The 18,393-nt window shown below is 52.8% G+C and overlaps 4 protein-coding genes and 3 non-coding genes across 7 annotated transcripts; 2 read left to right on the top strand and 5 right to left on the bottom strand.

Annotated features, from left to right (window-relative positions):
• Positions 1 to 509: 509 nt before the first annotated feature.
• BZA05DRAFT_386818 (uncharacterized protein) lies at positions 510 to 2,191 on the bottom strand. The gene is made up of 4 exons (XM_051482516.1): positions 2,006 to 2,191; positions 1,336 to 1,943; positions 859 to 1,267; positions 510 to 764 (listed from the first exon to the last, which is right to left on the bottom strand). The coding sequence occupies exons 2-3, from the start codon at positions 1,918 to 1,920 to the stop codon at positions 980 to 982; spliced, it is 873 nt and encodes a 290-aa protein (XP_051342938.1). The 5' UTR covers positions 1,921 to 1,943; positions 2,006 to 2,191; the 3' UTR covers positions 510 to 764; positions 859 to 979.
• A 950-nt stretch (positions 2,192 to 3,141) lies between these two features.
• Positions 3,142 to 3,227, top strand: BZA05DRAFT_t47. Its single transcript has one exon. It is a non-coding gene; the product is annotated as a tRNA-Arg (tRNA).
• A 500-nt stretch (positions 3,228 to 3,727) lies between these two features.
• BZA05DRAFT_441602 (uncharacterized protein) lies at positions 3,728 to 4,193 on the bottom strand (the record flags this gene model as incomplete). The annotated part of the gene is made up of 2 exons (XM_051486678.1): positions 3,728 to 3,968; positions 4,051 to 4,193. The coding sequence occupies 2 exons, from the start codon at positions 4,191 to 4,193 to the stop codon at positions 3,728 to 3,730; spliced, it is 384 nt and encodes a 127-aa protein (XP_051342937.1).
• Positions 4,194 to 5,003: 810 nt separating this feature from the next.
• Positions 5,004 to 5,075, top strand: BZA05DRAFT_t48. The gene has a single exon. It is a non-coding gene; the product is annotated as a tRNA-Arg (tRNA).
• Positions 5,076 to 7,505: 2,430 nt separating this feature from the next.
• BZA05DRAFT_t32 lies at positions 7,506 to 7,591 on the bottom strand. Its single transcript has one exon. It is a non-coding gene; the product is annotated as a tRNA-Arg (tRNA).
• On the bottom strand, positions 7,556 to 9,362 carry BZA05DRAFT_368237 (ankyrin repeat-containing domain protein). The gene is made up of 2 exons (XM_051481583.1): positions 8,195 to 9,362; positions 7,556 to 8,145 (listed from the first exon to the last, which is right to left on the bottom strand). The coding sequence occupies exons 1-2, from the start codon at positions 9,235 to 9,237 to the stop codon at positions 7,935 to 7,937; spliced, it is 1,254 nt and encodes a 417-aa protein (XP_051342936.1). The 5' UTR covers positions 9,238 to 9,362; the 3' UTR covers positions 7,556 to 7,934.
• A 160-nt stretch (positions 9,363 to 9,522) lies between these two features.
• BZA05DRAFT_163169 (putative AAA family ATPase) lies at positions 9,523 to 15,499 on the bottom strand. Its single transcript, XM_051479109.1, has 3 exons — positions 15,407 to 15,499; positions 12,175 to 15,282; positions 9,523 to 12,118 (listed from the first exon to the last, which is right to left on the bottom strand). The coding sequence occupies exons 2-3, from the start codon at positions 15,218 to 15,220 to the stop codon at positions 9,984 to 9,986; spliced, it is 5,181 nt and encodes a 1,726-aa protein (XP_051342935.1). The 5' UTR covers positions 15,221 to 15,282; positions 15,407 to 15,499; the 3' UTR covers positions 9,523 to 9,983.
• Positions 15,500 to 18,393: the final 2,894 nt, after the last annotated feature.

Genomic DNA, 18,393 nt, shown 5'->3' with positions numbered 1-18,393 from the left:
TAGGGAAGAGGGAAAATCGCACGTGAAAACATCAATGAAGTAGCCGTGGACCACTAGGTTGACGCCGACGGTCCCCGATGATTCTCCAGAGGATGCGGATGGGATTGTGGTCTTTCCAGCGCGGATCACCGACAGCCGGGTTTGAGACGAAGACGTTCTTGATGGGCATGGTTTTCGTTTCGTTTAAATTGATCGTGGGAATCATCTGTGGTGTGTGGGGTCGGGAACTACCCTCCTTAAATATGGCCTACACGACCGCCTTGACGACGGGTAGATGCATAGCCAATGCCCCCATGGATCTATTCGGGGAGCGGGATCGAATGGCGGTCTGGCAGGTGGTCACACCGCATAGTGAGTATTCGCTTGGGTTCTCCAACCGCGTGAAAATTCTTCAGCCGTGTCTCACAAACCCCACCTACATGCAGCACTTGAGCTGCCGTCCAATGGGGAAATATATATGTACCGGTACGTAGCTCAAACGGTGGTACTTACCGGTAACTAGTGCAACAGTTTCGACTCCGTCAAGAGGTTGTATGTAGGAGGCTGTTACTATTACCGGGGCACAATTCGAATATTGAACCAACGCGCCATGTGCATTGCGCATAAGCCAAGAATACAACAGCACTTCCAAGTTCCCCACCTGCTTGGAAGATGGATCCTCCCATTCAAATTTCACCGACTCTTTTCCCCACGATGACTACGGGTATTATGCAAGGGTTTCGTACTGGAAAAGATAGGAAGCACCGGCGTGTGACGGGCCGCGGGTAGGTACTCGAAAGCCAAGGGACTTGGATGATCGCTGGCTTTTGTCTTTCCTTTTTCGAGTATATATTTCTTTTTGCTGACAGGAGTGGCAAGTCGGATCATAGCCACACTAGCCGGATTGGGTGGCCTCGAACGGTGGAGGTATCATAGCTTGTGGCAGCAGAGAGCTAAGATGGCTCTTCAAAGTTGAATAAAACCTCAGCTTCTCAACTTCTCATTCATCTTCATTTTCGCCGATCCTTTGCCGCGCTACTTTATCTTCTCTCTTTCTCTTCCTACCTTCTCCTCTCTCACCAACATAGACACACACACAATCTTTCTGTCCACAAACACACGCACACACTCTACCTCTCTCTCCACCGACCTTACGCTTCGAACACACCGTCAAGATGCCTCGTGCAGAGAAAATCCCCAAGATTCCTAGGTAGTCGTCCAGGATCTCAGAGAAGCGGCAGCCACGGCAGCCGCGGCCGACCACCAAAGCCCAAGAGTTCAAGGCCGAGTAAGAATCACACCCCGCCCTCATCCTCAGTCTCCGCTGACCAGAATTCTCTTACCAACATCTTCAAGAACCTCGTGCTTTTTGCCGTTATTAATGGTTGGTGGGCTGGGGCCGACACCTACCATCTCCATCGGGAGCTTCTCGTGGGGCGTTGTCCCTACTTCGCCAGCCTGCTGTCGGCAGATGGTGAGGAAGCCTCTGCGTATTCCGCGAGGCTTCCCAATCCCGTCTCGTCCAAAGTCTTCGAGGCATTCGTGGGGCTCCTGTATACTGGAACCTACACGTTTCCTCAAGGCGCCACCAATCAGCTCCTCTTGCACGCGGAGCTGGCCATGTTTGCAGACGAGATGCTCATGGCCGAGCTCAAAGACGTGGCAACGAGGAACATCTCTTCGGCGCTTCGGCGTCATGCCTCTGGAGCTGATTGGGAGTACGAGATTGTTTTGTTGTTGGCCTACGTCTACGATGAGACCGAGGACGAATACGCCGATGGGGAAGCATGGCCAAGCCGCAAGGCCAGTCTCCGCGACATTGTCACGGAGCACTGCGCTAGGAACATGAGTGCATTGTTGAAATGCACCGTGTTCGTGGCGTTGGTCAAGGAATTCAGGGAGCTGGCGCACACCCTGTTGTTGTGGCAGACGCGTATACATCGCACCGATGACTCGGATACTGAGTGAGTTGAAACGAAAGTCCCCCCCGGTGTGCGTTATACTGATAGTGTGGTTACATGAATAGGTGGTGATCTCGGGAAACCCCCTCACCTTTTTTCCCCTTCTTTTTTCCCATAATTCGTCGATATACTATTGTTTCTTTTTCCTTTTCATTTTCATTGGCTTTGTTGGTTCATATTTTATCTACTGGTTCCTTGGTCTACTGCGCTCGATTATATCTTACCTAGACTTCCATTGCTGGCGTTTCTTCCTCCAATATATATTTGGTATTTTGTTGCGGCCCAAAAGAATGATTATGTAGTCACGTTACCAAGCGTTCGACCCGAGTCTTTTCCGCTGCGATCGGCGTCCGCAGCTGCTTCACCCCTTCTGAGGATGGATTCAGTCAATTGGATGCAATTTGATCGAGTCGACAATTCAGCGGCCGAGCTACACCACCCATCACTCATTCAAGAAACCCACTGAACGAAGTTAAAGCATGATGATGCAATTCGAGTACAGTACACCCGTATTCTGTAGGGTCTAGAGTGTTCTATACCTACGATCTGATGAGGCTACTCCCTTTGGATGGCCTCGGTTTTCAGTTCCAGTTTTAGAGTAAAATTCAGTTCCCCGTCGGGACACCGAATACCGTACTGTTCGGTTTCAGTTTCTGGAAAACCTTGAGGTAAACAGAGTGTTTGGCAGTTCTCAGTGTACTCGGCCATAAGTCTGAATAATAGGCTTCACCGGAACTTTAATAGCAGACACATTGCAGTCCCGCTTTTTTCTCCATGGTTGAAGTTAAAATACGGTACTGAGTGCTGGTGAAGAAACTGACCTCCAGAGGTTAGTTCCCGTTTCATCGCCGGGGCCACACAGTTTCGGTTTTTTTTCCTCAGTTTTTGTGCCATATTTAGGCTAAGATGTGGTGGTTGCGGGGAAAGCTTATTCGCTTCCTGGTTCGCGTTATGTAGATATCTAAAGGCCGTCACCACTCCAACTAGTGCACAGTCGTAAAAACCTTTGTAGAACAGCCGCCAGCTCGGGCGGCTCCGTTGACCCAACTGCAGCACTCATATTCTGAATCTATCGAACCGCCATGCATTCACCTGCCCCACGCCCAGACCGCGTCTATGGCCAACCCCAAGCACCTGCCCACGGCTGCTATGTCTAGCTTAATACTCTAAATTTTCCAGTTTCTCGGAGGCAATCATCACAGGCCGCGTGGCCCAATGGCAAGGCGCTTGACTACGAGTAACAACTCCGATATCAAGAGATTGCAGGTTCGATCCCTGCCGTGGTCATATGATCTCATCACTTTTTGTGAATATCTTTTTGCTCCTTCTGGTGGCTCATCAGGCATTATCTTTTGGTGTTTCCTCTCCATGGCTGATAAAGATCCTTTATTCTTTTCGATCACTCGGGTTGGTTTTGGAGCCTGATGAAGTCTGCAAAAACAGCATTCGCGGGCACTACATAGAGAAAATCTCGAAACCCCCCATTCTCGCCATTAAATAAGAAAATAATATCAACCCAGCATTAAACCTTTCTCGCTCAGAAGCCCCCGGCACCCGCCTCACGTACAGCGCCCTATTGCAATGGACCCAACCCCTGAAAAGAGGGTCCCTCTCCCGTCGCAGTCATCCACACTTGTCTTCTGTTTCCCACCACGCTTCCATGCCTAAACGCCTTTACCGCAAACGTCAAGTACGCAAGGTACAACGCCCTTCCGGCAGGACCAGAAGTCAGTACTTGCCAGCCAGTATCCGTACATATGTACGCATACCCTTTGGATGGAGAAAACTCACAGCACGACCACGGTAACGATCAACTGGACAATATCCGAATACCCTCGCGACGTGTGGTCGTACCAGAGGCACGGGGCAAAAAAAGACATACGGTAGGATGCCCAGCCAATACAGAACAGCGCAAATACGATCCATATCGATGCGATCGATACCGCGTAGGTGGGCCTCAGATGCTTCTTGAAGAAGAGGATCAAGTCCAGGGCGGAGACCAGGATGAACCAGCATAGGAACGGGGTTCTATGGTTGGATTCTCAGCTACTACTCAGGAGGACTGTCCAGGAATGCGGGGGGTGGGGGGTGGGGGTGGGGGATATCGCACACTAGGTTGATGTAGTAGCCTTGGATCACTAGGCCGATGGCAGAGGTGGCGATGATTCCCCAGAGGATGCGGATGGGATTCTGCGATTTCCAGCGAGGGTCGCCGACGGCCGGGGCGGGGACGAAGACGTCTTTGAAGAGCATGGTTTTCGTATCGGTGTATGTAGATGATTGTGAGGATTGTGGGGATTGTGAGGATTGTGAGGATGATTCGTTATGGGGTCAGGAAGCCACCCTTCTTAAATACAGTCCATACGACCGCCTTTTGACGTCTAGAATAAGATCACTGAGCAGTCTGCTCGTGAGAGGGGAGCGTAGAACAGATGGGCGCAGCATTGCTTGAGCTTCACGGGTTCCACCAGAGTCTCTACTTGTGCCTCACATTCTCCACCCAGGACTGCGTTGCCAAGTGCGCATTCGCATGCGATCCGATCGACTGGTAAGGTTTTGGCAGTGGATACAGTGCCTACGATATCGTCTGGCAGTGGTAGCACTGATTCAGGCTGCCCACAGTCCACCACAGGCTACGGTCTCTGAGACGGCGGGATCTCCGCGCCGATTGGGGCCCCGCGGGATGGTAGGAGATCACGGGCTTTGCAGGCAAGGTGTCCAGAACCACTCAGGTGGCGGAGCGAGTGTTCTCATGTGTTTCCAGGTGGTTTTTATACTACATTGTTGATTTACATGCGAACATTCGGGCCATGGGATGGCGTGAGAGTGTGTGCTTCACTCCGTTGATGGCTGCCACCTACTATGTATGTGCAGTCGCACAATCGTGAAAACTTTTCGGCCACGGTCACCAGCTCGGGTGGCTTTCGTCAATTTGATTGCCGCATGCGCGGTCAACCCCCCACCCCTCGCCAGACTGCGCCTACGGACGATCCCCAAGTGTCCATCCAAGCCATATCCGGCGTAGTTTGCTCAAGTGTGTTAATTCTGAGAACAAACATAATCGGCCGCGTGGCCCAATGGCAAGGCGCTTGACTACGAATCAAGAGATTGCAGGTTCGATCCCTGCCGTGGTCACTCAACATGAGTGTGAAAAATACCTTTTTGCCTTTTTTATGGGCTCCAGAGATATCAAAATGTCTTCAGTTTTCTTCCAGAAGATTAACGGCAACTTTTGCTGGTTCGGTCTCGAGATTCATATTTTCTCACATGCCCAGCTCCATGCATGCATGCTTGCCTACCAGATTGCGATCAGAAAGCGTGGGAAAACAAGAGTTACACTGCAAAATGAATAGTGGTAGATGTGTACATTTGTAGATGGGAACTTTGCAGAGTATGGTGGTGCGGAGAGGAGAGCAGAGCACAGCGGCGGCGAGATGAGAGCGGAGTGCAGCAGTACAGAGCGGAAAACATAGCATCGCAGTATAGACAGAAGTACGCCAGTTGTCGGTCTCCCTTACCAGGCCCTCCGACAGTGCGGTGACACTGGCCTCACGGTGATATGCGAGGGCCTGGTAGGGAAGACTAACAGCTGGTGTACTCCTGTATATACGGCCGTGCTCTGCTCTCCTCTATTCTCCTCTGTGCCTCTGTACTCAACCCTCCTCTCGACGCCGTTGTGCTCTGCTCCATTCTCCGCGCCGCTGTACCTATTCAGCTCTCCTCTCCTCGCCGCTGCCATATTCCGCTCTCCTCTCCCCTCCGCCACCACCTCAAATAGAGGCGCTCTGCCCGGCGTGGCCGCTGCCATTTTCTGGAAAATTTTGTTGCTCATGAATCGTTGTATATATGAAGTATGTATAGAATATGTACAATCATTCTCCCGAAGAATTCTTACTGAGTCTATACACACTAGTCAAACCGCTTATTTCCCGAGTAGTCTACTTTCGCTTAGCCCGCCTACCTGTGATCTCAGTTTGCGAAAGGTCTTTTTCGAGATCATTTGAGGGCTCGGCACGTTAAGAACTCGCCTCAGCTAGATCCCTCAGGGAGACTACCATCGGATCAATTGTGTTGCCACAGATACCTGCTCTACGATGTTCACTGTCTGGAGGCTACTTGAAGAGGATTTCGAACAGCGGCTTCCGGATATTCGGATTCTATTTGTTCCATATGATTCACACGGCCTGCAACTCTTAATCAAAGACGTGGTTGAGAAGATTCCGTGGTTTCAGATCGTCAGTCAGGGAGTGAGAAAGGTTGTGTCCTACCCCTATCGCGTAATGACTGAAGCAAGAAGCGAAAGATGTTTGCCGTAATGATGTAGTTGACGGCCTCGAAGAATCGCATACTGAAGATGTGCACCGCGGAAGTAGGACACAACCTTTCTCACTCCCTGACTGACGATCTGAAACCACGGAATCTTCTCAACCACGTCTTTGATTAAGAGTTGCAGGCCGTGTGAATCATATGGAACAAATAGAATCCGAATATCCGGAAGCCGCTGTTCGAAATCCTCTTCAAGTAGCCTCCAGACAGTGAACATCGTAGAGCAGGTATCTGTGGCAACATAATTGATCCGATGGTAGTCTCCGCGGGTAATAACTCCCAACTGCTCTAGGATCCAATTGGTGTAATTGCGTGCAGTGAGACTACGACTGCCAACATCTTCTGCCCTGTGAAAAAAGGTCAAACGACCGACATTGACGCTCATGCTAACGATACGATGCTTTGTGATGTCGGCGCTTTCGTCGGTGATGATGTTCAAGGCTCGTCCGTCTAGCATTTCTTCCACTTCGCGGCGCGTTCGTACTCCTGGCGAGTAGTGTTCATCGCATCGTCTGCCCCGCAAGCATTGCACCCCATCCGTGGGCACTTCAATCCACCCAGCCATCAGCTTTTGATTTCGCATAATGTCAAGCACCCCTATTAGAGCATATAGGTAGGTACCTTGAGGCCAAGCTTCATGGACTTGGTAAAAGCTGCAGCCACATCGCGGTTGGACTTGGGGTTTGGCATCTTCCTCAGTGAGTGTAGTGAATGGCAGAGATTTCACCCCACCCGCCGTCCGCCGCCCGCCGCCTGCCGCCCGCCCACTAGTATCGGCCATGATCGACCGGCCATGGCGGAGTCATGCGGATGGCGCAGTGTGGCGTGTGGCGTGTGGGGAGCTTGGCAGTAACATTACTGCCAAGCTTACATCGTTACGTGGACACTTTACCGTCACGGCTCATACTTTACGGTAATCCGGCATTCCTACAGGGAGTGCGAAAGAGCATTTGGGAAACGGTCATGTGATGGCGAAATTGTTTTTAACCATGCGTTTCTGCTACTGAGTGAAGCTGCGTGACCACGCCGCTGCCGGTCAGCAAGACGCAGCGTCGGACGTTTGACCGACACTCGAGCGGTGCACGGCGATTTCACGGCGGAGACAAAACCTGGGTTTCGGGATTCAACCTATCGGCCTCCACTAGCGTCCGTGAAGGATATCCCGCAAAATTCGTTTCGAGCACCAATACGGAAGGGGAAACACCGAAAAAGAAATCCGCAGGAAGTGTTAAGATCATATGACCACGGCAGGGCTCGAACCTGCAATCTCTTGATATCGGAGTTGTTACTCGTAGTCAAGCGCCTTGCCATTGGGCCACGCGGCCTGGGATATACCATGGTGACCCTGCTACACAAATCGTACCAAGCATCCTACGCAACCCGGCGGAAAAAAGCTAAGTACCCATATATCTACGCCTCTCCGCTTCAACACACTCAAAGCAATACGAAAAGACAAGCAAATAAGCAAACAAGCATGCATTCCGTGATTCGCCAGTACGCCGCGCACTCAAAATATCAGATAGGCCAAGGTAAGGTTTACATGGAAAATAGAACATAGGAAAGGAAGAAACTCGCCAGCCAACCGAAAAGAATAATAATGTGCTCTGTCTCTCCGCGTAATGCGATAGTTGTACAAAAGTCAATGTAGATGTAGGCGGGTGAATGATTTCAAGAAGAAGGAACCGCTGGAACTATGGGATCGGCCGCTGTCGTATGCAGGGTCAGAGTGACGTCTGGTAACATCGAGGGCTGTTTGTCTGCCGCATCCGTCATCACTGAATCTTCATCTTCGGTCGCTCCATCCCTCCTCGGCAGGGAACCGGTCTTCCACTTCTCGGCGAATTCGGTCAATCGAGTGGCCGTGTCGGTATGAAACAATCTACAAAGGTCAGCCTGTACTCATAATATCTATAGCAGAAGCACCTCACCCTTCCAGAGCCCTCTCCACATTTGCCCCAGCCTCTAACAGCAGCCTCAGCACACCCTCATGCCACTTGCCATCCACGGCCAACCTCAGCGGCACCTCCGGCCCAACATTGACTTCAGCTCCCCACTTCAGCAGATGCTTGACGACCTCGACATGACCCTCAGCCGAACTACAGCCGAGCGGAGTCCATTCACTCTGATCAATCTTGGCATCAACCGACGCTCCATTCTCCAGCAACAACTTAGCGACCTCGGCATGTCCGAAATCCGCCGCGCCATGGAGCGCCGTGTAGCCATCATCGACCTCGTTCTGCGGGTCCTTGCACATCGCATCGACCTCGGCGCCGTGCTCGAGCAGAAACTTGCACACGAGGTGATGTCCCTTCTTCGCGGCGGAATGCAGTGGCGTAACCTCCGTCTCACCGCGTGCCATGATATTCGCATTGTGCTCGACCAGCAGCTTCACCACCTCCAGGAACCCACCACGGGCGGCATAGTGCAGCGGAGTTCGCCCCGCGTCGTTCCGGACCTGGACGTCGGCGCCTGCCTCGAGCAGCACCTTAATGAGCTTGATGTGACCGCGGGACGCCGCACCGTGCAGGCAGGTTTGGTCGGCCATCGGGCCGTCGCGGAAACACAGATTGGGTGAGACATTGTAGCGGTGGATGAAGACGGAGGCAACGTCGGGATTGCCGTTGATTGCGGCGTAACGCAGCCCACGGGTGCCACCGTTTTCGCGGAGCGCTTGCCGGTAGAAGTCGGCGGTGCATAGCGAGTTGAGGTGTTTGTTTGTGCGCAGGAACGCTGCCCGGTCGCTCAGCGACAGCTCGTTGGCGACAAGGATGACGATTTCGTTGGGGATTTGAAGCAGCATTGGTGGTGTGTTATGGATGGTGGTAGTGGGGGCGGGAGTTCCGGAGTCAGAGCCACTGGGGATGAAGGTTGTGGAGACCATAGGGAAGCTTCTAGCGACGGCGGGGGTGGTGGGATCAGTAGTAGTGGTGGTAGCACTAACGGTAGTGGAGACCAAGGGAAGGGTCATCATTGAATCCAGTTCCCTCGCTAGTTTTGAAGCATGAAGCTGTCTTAGCCCTGGATAGCTGTGAAAGCTGATAGCTATCGGCCCTACCGGGTAGGTACCTGGTATGTCGATGGGATGCTCTGGAACGGAACTACTGGGCCTCTAGTTGGAGCTCTAGTGGGGGTGCCATCGCTAGGAACGAAACTTACCCGGCGTTCGTGTGATTAGCCATCACCAACCCACATCGCAAACATCACCAAATCCAGATTACCGATCATGCAACGTTAGAGTTCACCACAATCACATGTTCGCACCAGTTAATTGAACAAAATACAATGACCGAGAAGTAGAATAATCATACTGTCACACACACGCCCCCCTCAGGGAAGCAACTTGAAGCTCTAGCTATCGAAATACCATGGCTCGCAAAACCCAATCGCAGAAAGTCAATATCTGGGGGGAAAAAAAGTCTGTACCCATTAGTCAAAAACGCATGAAAAAAACTCCGGGAAAGATGTGAAATATACGGACAAAAAATCAACGGCCAGATTAACGATACAAGGTCCCTCCAGTTTCCCCAGTACGAAAATTCAGACCCCCCGAAAAGATGGAAAGATGAAGAAAAAAAAAAGAATACAACGCAAGTGGAATCGCAAATAAGTTTCCCAACCCAACGGACAAGTAGACAAATGAAAGGAAAAGTACACAGAATACGCACTCGCTCAAGGCCCAGAATTTTTTACAATGGGACTCCCAACTCATGAGCCGGACTATTCGAAGCTGCCACTAACAGCAAGCGTCCTCTGCAGAGACTGGATGTCGCCATTGACCTCGTTAAACACTTCGAGGGCCTGTCTGGCCACCTCCTCGCGGTTGTAGTTGGTGCGGGATTTCCAGACATAGTCCATGATCGCCGCGTTGACCTGCTCGAGCTGCTCAACGTTGTAACCGGAGGTGCCTTGCGTGAGTTTCTTCTGCACACCCTCCATGATAGCAGCCGAGCATTTCAACATCGGAACCGGGGGCGGAGGGATCGGCCAGACCTGCGACGGATGGGGAACCGAGGCGGGCGAGGAGTCCGTCTGCGAGTAGGGGAAGATGGGTCCTGTAGCTTGAGAAGCAGGTGTCGAATGTGCGTAGCCCTGAGAACTGTGCTGACCCTGCGACGACTGGAGGACCTGGGTAGCAGGCAACTGCGAGTCGCCTTTTCCAGGAATGCCGAAATCGCCCCATTGCTGCAGTTGATCATGCGAGTCTCCACCGTAGCCATTGCTGTTACTCTGCGGGTTCGAGTGCGGCTGCGAGCCAGTCCCTGCAGTTCCATCGGATGTGCGTTTGCCTCCAGAGGTAGTAGTCGAAGCGTCATTAACGATCACCGACAAGTCCGTCGTAGCCACAAGCGCCACACCAACGATGCCACCAGGGCCAGATCCCATCTGCGTGAGTTGAGTAGGCTGACTGGGTGCCATCATCGGACGATGGAGAGGCGGCGTATGATACAGGGAGAAATTCGAATCTCGGTTCGATTCCGGAGGGTGAGTGGTACCGCCAGTCGCAGCAGCGGAAGACGCAACATTAAACATTGCTGAGTCGTCGAAACCACTCTGCTCACCGAAGAGCCCGCCGACGGGCTGCTTCGGAGCAGGCGTCTTGGGAATCACGATCGGGGTCTCGTGAGGCATTCCAGCGATTGCGGTGCTTTCGGAGTTGCTCTTGGATCCCGGACGACTACCATTTCTGCTACCAGCCTCAAGCAACTTCTGCTGTTCGCCGAGTGCAGTCTTCTTTTGCTCCGCTCGCCTCTTCTTCTCAGAGGCTCTCTGCTTCTCCCTCTGGTACATATCCTCGCACTGGCCAACAAAAGCGGTATCCATCTCAATGTCCGCAATGTAAACCTCAGCATTGGTAAGCATCTCGTTAGCCTTGCGCTGGTTTTCCTTGTCCCCAACGAGCTTTGCGTCGTGTCGGATGCGTTCAACATCCATCAAGAACTGTCTCGGGGTAGAGTAAAATCCATTCGAAAACCTGTCCTCGATGATGTCTAGGTCCATGTTGTAATAGACCTTTCCCGTGAGGGTGTCTTCGACTCTTAGCACATTATCGGCATCCTGGTAGGGCCGGAAGCGCTCTGGCTGCGCAGGAATATCGGATTCGACAAGCGACGAATTGCCAGCCGGCGGGTCCAGAATACGTATTATGACTTCGTGCTCGATAACCGGCTTCTTGAATCGCCTATACTTCTGCTTCAAGTTCTCCATCAGATTGTTCAATCGGAGCTTGAGATGGTTCTTCAACTGGCGGTCCCGGAGAGCAATGGCTCGCTTCTCGTCGTCGGTTTGCTCACGCTTCGGGGGAGGCGAGGCACGCTCCAATTCAGGAAGCTTTCTCTTCTTCCGGTTCGTTGGATCTTGCGGGAAATCACGAGGCGACTTTCGGATGTGAGACATGACCTTGTCGAAGTACAAAAACCTAGCGCCCTCGTCTGGCCGCTCAAGCTCAAACCTGTCACGCTTAGAGTAGCCAAACAAATCCCTAGTGAGGTCTGGATCAAGTTTGTCCACCGGCACCTCAGAGATACCGAACAATAGAACCCTGTCGTTGGGAGCAATGGACTGCAGAAGCCCCTTGAATGCTGCGATCGCGGCCGCCGGCAGGGTGCGGTACCACACGTCCACATTCGGAATGAAGATCACACTCGGCTTGTGTCTCTTGATCTCCGTAAAGAATTGCACAAGAGCTGTCTCCGGGGTCCGAGTGGCATCGCTCAGCAACGTGGCGAGGTCAAATGACTGAACGTGGACCTTCTCCATGAAATGCAATACCGCCGCAGCGAGGTATTGCTGTCCCAGGCCAGAGGTACCATGAATCAGCAGTCTGGGACGATAGATGCGGGCACTCTCGAAGTCTGAAGAATCATTAGCATCGCAATCCACAACGGTGAGGCGGTGAACTGCTACTTACTCTCCATCATCATCTCCCGTGCGAATCCCTCCTCCGCATCCAGAACATCGTCCTCGTATTCCGCTTCCTCCAAAGGAGTCAGACGCTTGAATTCCGGGAAGATACCCTTCAGACACTCCTTAACACGTTCCAACTGTTTGGAAAGTAGTGGCACGACGTGTTCCGGCAACGGCGACGCACCGGAAGCGGTCGACCGTTCCGACGAAGGAGTAATCTTCCTTAGCGACATCATGAAATCTCGTGCCGTCACGATAACACTGTGCGGATCGACCTTAAGTTTATCCAGTGACTTGTAGATCTGCGGGTACGTGCGCTGCATAGCATTCAACGCAGCCTCGGTACACAGTGCTCTCAAGTCGGCACCTCCGTATCCTTTGGTGAGCTTTGCCAATTGGTCCTTGAACTCATCGGCTAGTGGCGGTTCCCATCCTTTCGAATGGATATCAAGGATGGCTCGCCTCGCCTCAGTAGTCGGCAACGGGAAGTAAAACTCTCGATCAAAACGCCCGGGACGACGAAGGGCAGGATCCACGGAGTCGGGCCTGTTCGTTGCGCCGATGACAACAACCTGACCTCTCCCGTCCATACCATCCATGAGCGCCAGCAAGGTCGACACAATGGAGGCATGAATCTGTTCCTGTTTACTGGATCGTACCGGCGCCAATCCATCGATTTCATCGAAGAAGATGATACTTGGCTGGTTGGCCCGTGCTTCGTCGAATAGCAATCGTAGCTGTCTCTCTGCCTCTCCAACCCACTTACTCAGGCAATCGGCACCTTTGCGCATGTAAAACGTGACCTTCTTGCCATCTGCTCCAGTAAAACTGGACGCAACGGCTCTCGCCAACAGAGTTTTACCAGTTCCCGGGGGACCGTGGAACAAAACACCGCGCGGAGGTGTGACTTTCTTGGCCTTGAAGATTTCGGGGTACATCAAAGGCAGCATGACCATCTCCTTCAACTGCTGGATACGATCGTCGAGTCCACCAATGCTGTCGAACGTAACGTCCGGAGAAATACCGAGAGGATCCGCATCGGCCAAGGCATTCTTTGCCGATTTAGTGACCTTTCCGAGGTTGGCGGGGGCACCAGCTTGCAAAGCATCGGCATTGTGAGTCTGAGCGACGGCAGGCAGTAATCCAGGCGCATGCGCTCCGGTTGGAGTCATTCCCGACATGCCACCAAGCCCAGTACCTCGACCGCGTCGGCGAATGGCTTCTTCGTCACTGCTGTCAGAGTCAATGTCTACAGGCGCTGTATGGCGTCCAAAGAACGGCACAACGTCGCCTCCGAAAGGGCCGTTGGTATCGAACAGACTCTTGGAGTGTGAGAGAGCATTGCCAGCCCTGCGCTTCGACGGAGTAGATGTCCCAGCATCATTATCGTCCAAAACAGCCGCCATCTCGGGTCGGAGAATCCGGTAATCCACCTGTCCGACACGACGTCTGAGACGCGGTTCGGTAGCAGTCGCACTCTCGTTCCCAGAGAACTGTCTGCGTTGGGTTCGCCTCGGTCGCTTGGGAGATGGTTGGAGATCTTCAAGCTCTTGCTGAAGCTCCGCCTGGGATTCAGGTTCTTCAGATCCCGGGCCTCTAGCCCGTTTCCTGGAACTCCTAGCGTCCGAGTATTCTCCATCCTCGCCCGAACTGTTTGCTTTTTCCTGGGGTTTGGCGGCAGCGCGAGTCCGCGATGACATGCTGTCGTCCGACTGCTCGGCCTCCTCGCCTTCCTCATGGTAATCCTCGTCCTCGCTTCCGGCCTTTCGACTCGTTGCGCGACCAGCTCTCTTGGCACCCCTTTTCAAGCGACGAGTAGGTTGAGAGTCCGGCTTTTTGGACTTCTCGACACTGCTCGTAGGATCACCAGCCGAGCGCAATGTTCTAGGAGAAGGAGTCGAAACTGGGCGAGAGGTGGCCGCTCTAGTTCGAATTCGTTTTGTAGGTCCGTCATCTTCATCTTCGTCGGCCTCGTGACCCGTATCATCTCGAGATATCGATTCCCCGACCTCAGCAGCGGCGGTAGTCGTCTCGGGTACATCGTCTTCCTTTGTTTGGTCGGTTTGGCTTTCTTGTGCTTCAACATCACCTTGCTGTTTGTTGCTAGCACCCGTGTCGTCATCACCTGATTCTTCGTCCGCGTTCTCAACTTTTTCAGGCACTTCCTCATCCTGTTCGTGCTCCCTAGATTCTTCAACGGAGCTCTCTTCAGGGATATCCGAGGGAGCAGTGGGTTGCAGGTTGCTCAACACGACGTGCTTGCCGGAGTTGCTGAAAGCGGCCAACGGTACGTCTGTGTGTGCCAATCTGCCCGACCTCCTCGAAGGCTCAGCGCTAGCCCCACGACCCCGGGTCGCCTTGTACCCTCCCATAGGACCTTTGCCTCCCACGGCCGGCCGCTGGGACTGAGTCTGAGACGGAGTCGCCGCAGCCGCAGCCGCAGGAGTCGCAGAAGTAGCCCTCGTTACCCGTCGTGTGGGCTGCGGCCCCTCAGGGTCTGGCGGATCCTGCGTCTGGGCAACGAGTCTAGACTTGTATTTCAGTACAATGATCGTCGTAGGACCAGTACCGGGTGCTTTGGCTGCTGCTGACCTCCTGGGATTCAACTCTTTATCACTATCGGATTCCCCGTCATGACTATTAGACTCGATGGACTCGGAATCGCTGGATTGCGCCATGACCGTAGCGTTTTTCTGAGCCTTGAGGGCGGCACCACGTCTCGGTCTACCATTCCGACCGATCGCCACAGGCTGTGTGGGCTCCTCCTCCTCCTCGGCGTCTTCCTCGGTGAGTATCTCCGACAGATCCGTGTCCTCGATATCGTCCTCATCCTCTGAATCGTAACGATTGGTCTTCTTGGGCTTTCCGCGACCTCGCCCCGCACCGCCAGCTGCGCCCTTCTTTTTGCCTGACGGCTTCTTCCCCGGCGTCTTGCGCGACTTTCGCGGACTACGCTCGGTCACCGCGTGATCGTCGTAATTTTCATCATCGGAATCGGACTTTAAAAGGTCCTCGGTCGTCACGTCTCTCTTGAGAGTGCGTTTCGGCATCGTGTATATTGGTGTGTGTGTAGGAGGGGGTTATGTTCGTCGCTCGATTAGACCGTGCGCGTCTGTCCGCCCAGAAGCCAGAAGTTAGAAACAGCTTGTCCGGTGTCCTTCCTCCATCCCGCCACGCCAACTGTCGGTCTCGACATTTCTCGACTCAAACGGCACGGGAGTGGGTCATTGTCTTACAAGGAATTTGATGTTACTTGAGTTCTCTCGACGCGTAAAAATGTGGAGCGGTGTTGGTCACTTTGGCAGCGTTGGTGGCGCGTGGAGCACGCGACTCGAGCGCGTTGGGAGGTTGGTGGATTTCGAGGGCGGTGATCGAATCCGAGAAGGGGAGTAGAGGGGGAGAGGTCTGTGTTGGGTGGCGGCGGGTGACAGCCAAGTGGACGACCAACACTAATAGCAGCTGTCCAGACAAACCATGAAGGTAAACTATTTTTCTGCGTGTAAATAGAAAGCCCGAGCAGTTATGATTGCTTGTTTCCAAGAGGTAAGAAGAAAGAAGCGAAGACGAGGAGTAGATTTGGTGATGAGCGAGTGTGTGGGTTGAGCGGATCCCTCTGTCAGAGCGAGAAGAATACGGTGGTTATTGGTGGTGTGTGTGGTGAGCAAGACGCGGCTGAGCAATCATCCACCCCATCCTCCGCGCCAAGCCACAAAACACCGCATCACCAGCAGAAAATCAAGAACCGAATCCACGGTTCCAGCCCGCTTGCAGAATTATGCTTAAATTCTCCGAGAGACCCGGACAGCGGGGCATGCCTCCAGGAGGTGTTCCTGCAGCATCCCACTTCTGCAATCTTTTTTTTTTCACAGCAAAATGAAATCTTGAGCCCCGCGATTTATATCCACCCAGCGAGCCTCGCAGCGAGAAGCAGCTGCGTCTTCTGCGTTCTCGATGATCTGTCTGTGCAGAATTGTGGTGGTGCTCATTCATCCCAAAGTCATCTCCAATTCGATCGTAACGTTTCCCCTGGAAAAGCAGATCTAGAGATTGTGGCCGTTCGCTTGACACAGAGCCGCATGCTAGAACCCACGTGACTCTCATCCGGGTAGGACCCGGTCCCATGCATCTCACTCGTATCGCCACCGATTGCAGAATCTGACGATACGGATTTCGTCCATGAAATCGCAAAGAACGCCTAGAAGAGCAAGTATTGGTATTCGAACCCCTAGAGAAAGAAAAAGAAAAAAATCATGAGGCATCTGCAGAGCAGAATGAGACCCATGTGCACCAAAAATCCTACGGAACAGAAGAAAAAAAGAACCATAAAGAAAGGAATCCGTACACCAAAGCGCCCACTGGTATTGTAACCAAACCAAAGAAGAAAAAAGAGAAACAAAAAAAAGAAACCCAAATCCAAACATGCGATTACTCAAGCCTTCTGCTGAACATCTCCAAAAACGGAGAAGAGTTGCGTCAAAATCTGCGACTTTGGCGTATCCACCGCCGCGCCTCTCCTCCTGCCAGTATTCTCCACATCCTTCAATGTAGTCATCAACTTTTCCGTCCACTTCTTCTTCGCACACAACTTGCGTCGAATGGAATCTGTGGTCGCGAACGACACCAGTATCCTCATGGCGGTCAGAAGAAGCTCGTACTGCGGGGTTCTCATGCTTGCCGTCTTCAACGTCTCGATGCAGTGAAGAATGACTGTGAAGATATCCTTCCCGCTTTTGCCAACTTGTCGGCCTGCGAGAACATTGCGACAAGAAGGCACGCGGGCGACATTTGCGATGGTGTCGATGGAATGAGTCAAGGTCCGCACGGCGGCTGCCATAGCGGTCTTCTGCACTTGCACGACCGAGGTATCGATGCAAGCCAAAATAGCAGCGAATCCGACTTCATCTCCCGCGACTATCACTGCGCACTCCGAAGATATCCTGGTCTTGCTCTCTGCAACATAAAATCGTTAGCTGAATTCGCCTCATGTACCGGAGGATAACAAACCGAGTACTGCGATTGCCCTAGCAAAAAGTGCCTTCTTCTGGACCATCTCCAAAGCCTTCGTGGTTTGGGCTCCAATGGTATCCTCCTCCGCAACCTTGCCATTCGAGATCTTCTGGATTCTCTTCCGAATCACACGGAGCCTAGGACCCGACTCCTTCCTGACTAGATATCCTCTCCAAGCACTCTGGATGACAACCGCTCGCTCTCCGAGACGGTTCATCCTGACAACCCAAGCCCTGGCCCTCCAAGCTCTCTGCAAGACGACCGCGGCCTTCGCAATCCGCTTCTTCTCGAGATATCGCATTTTGATCAGCGAGACACACGCAACCATGAGTTGATATTTCGCAGACAGCTCTCGGGTCAACACTGTCTCACGCCGACGCTGCTGTACGAATATAGTAGCGCTTCGAAGACGAACGTATTCAGCTCTGACCTTCCGCATCTCGGTTAACCGACGGTACCAAAACTGAATGTATCGGATGTCGACAACGCGGTCCACGCATTGGAGGCGAATAAGTTGACCGCGAGCGAGGCTTTGTAGCTGAACCACCGACCAACGAGTCTCCAAAAACAGTTGCCGTTCCTTCTTTGATCTAATGTAGCGCCTGAAGGCTCTCTGGATGCCTATTGTAGCAGCTCTTTGGAGCAGGTATGCATCTCGAGCTTGTCGTCCGACGATGACCTTCTTCCAGACTGCTTCAATCACCTTCACGCTCCTCTTCAGCCCATGAACGTTGTTCCTGGCTAGGATACCACGAATAATAGCCTGAACGCCGACGATCGCACCCTTCGCCACGCCAATTCGCTCATGATATTTCGCTTCGCGAACAGCGCGCCACCTCCGCTGTATAGCTGCTGCCGCCCAGCGCGCATCTTCCAGGGCGCGACGAGCCAAAACTCCACGGCCCAAGGATTGGAATGCAACCGTCGAACGAATCAACAACTCGATTTTCTTGTGAACATACTTTCGGAATGCTCGTTGAATGGTGATCGCCGCGTTCCGCTTGTTGATGATATCCGCGCAGTGGTGAGCTAGGATTACAAGTCTGATGCGTTTGTGCACATTCGCCCGAAAGACTACGTTGCGGTAGACTCGTTGAATCATCGTTGCAGCTCGCTGTTGGATCGAGGGTTGTACGAGCCTAGAACACAGATACGCCAATCCGGCGACAACAAAGTCTTTGGTGAAGACCCGGCCGCCATTGTCCTCAGTTTCAAA

The sequence above is a fragment of the Tricharina praecox genome (genome assembly GCF_024521635.1).
Source record: "Tricharina praecox strain CBS 144465 chromosome Unknown BZA05scaffold_3, whole genome shotgun sequence".
In the NCBI taxonomy this organism is placed as follows: domain Eukaryota; kingdom Fungi; phylum Ascomycota; class Pezizomycetes; order Pezizales; family Pyronemataceae; genus Tricharina; species Tricharina praecox.
This window is presented reverse-complemented; position numbering and strand designations above follow the sequence as displayed.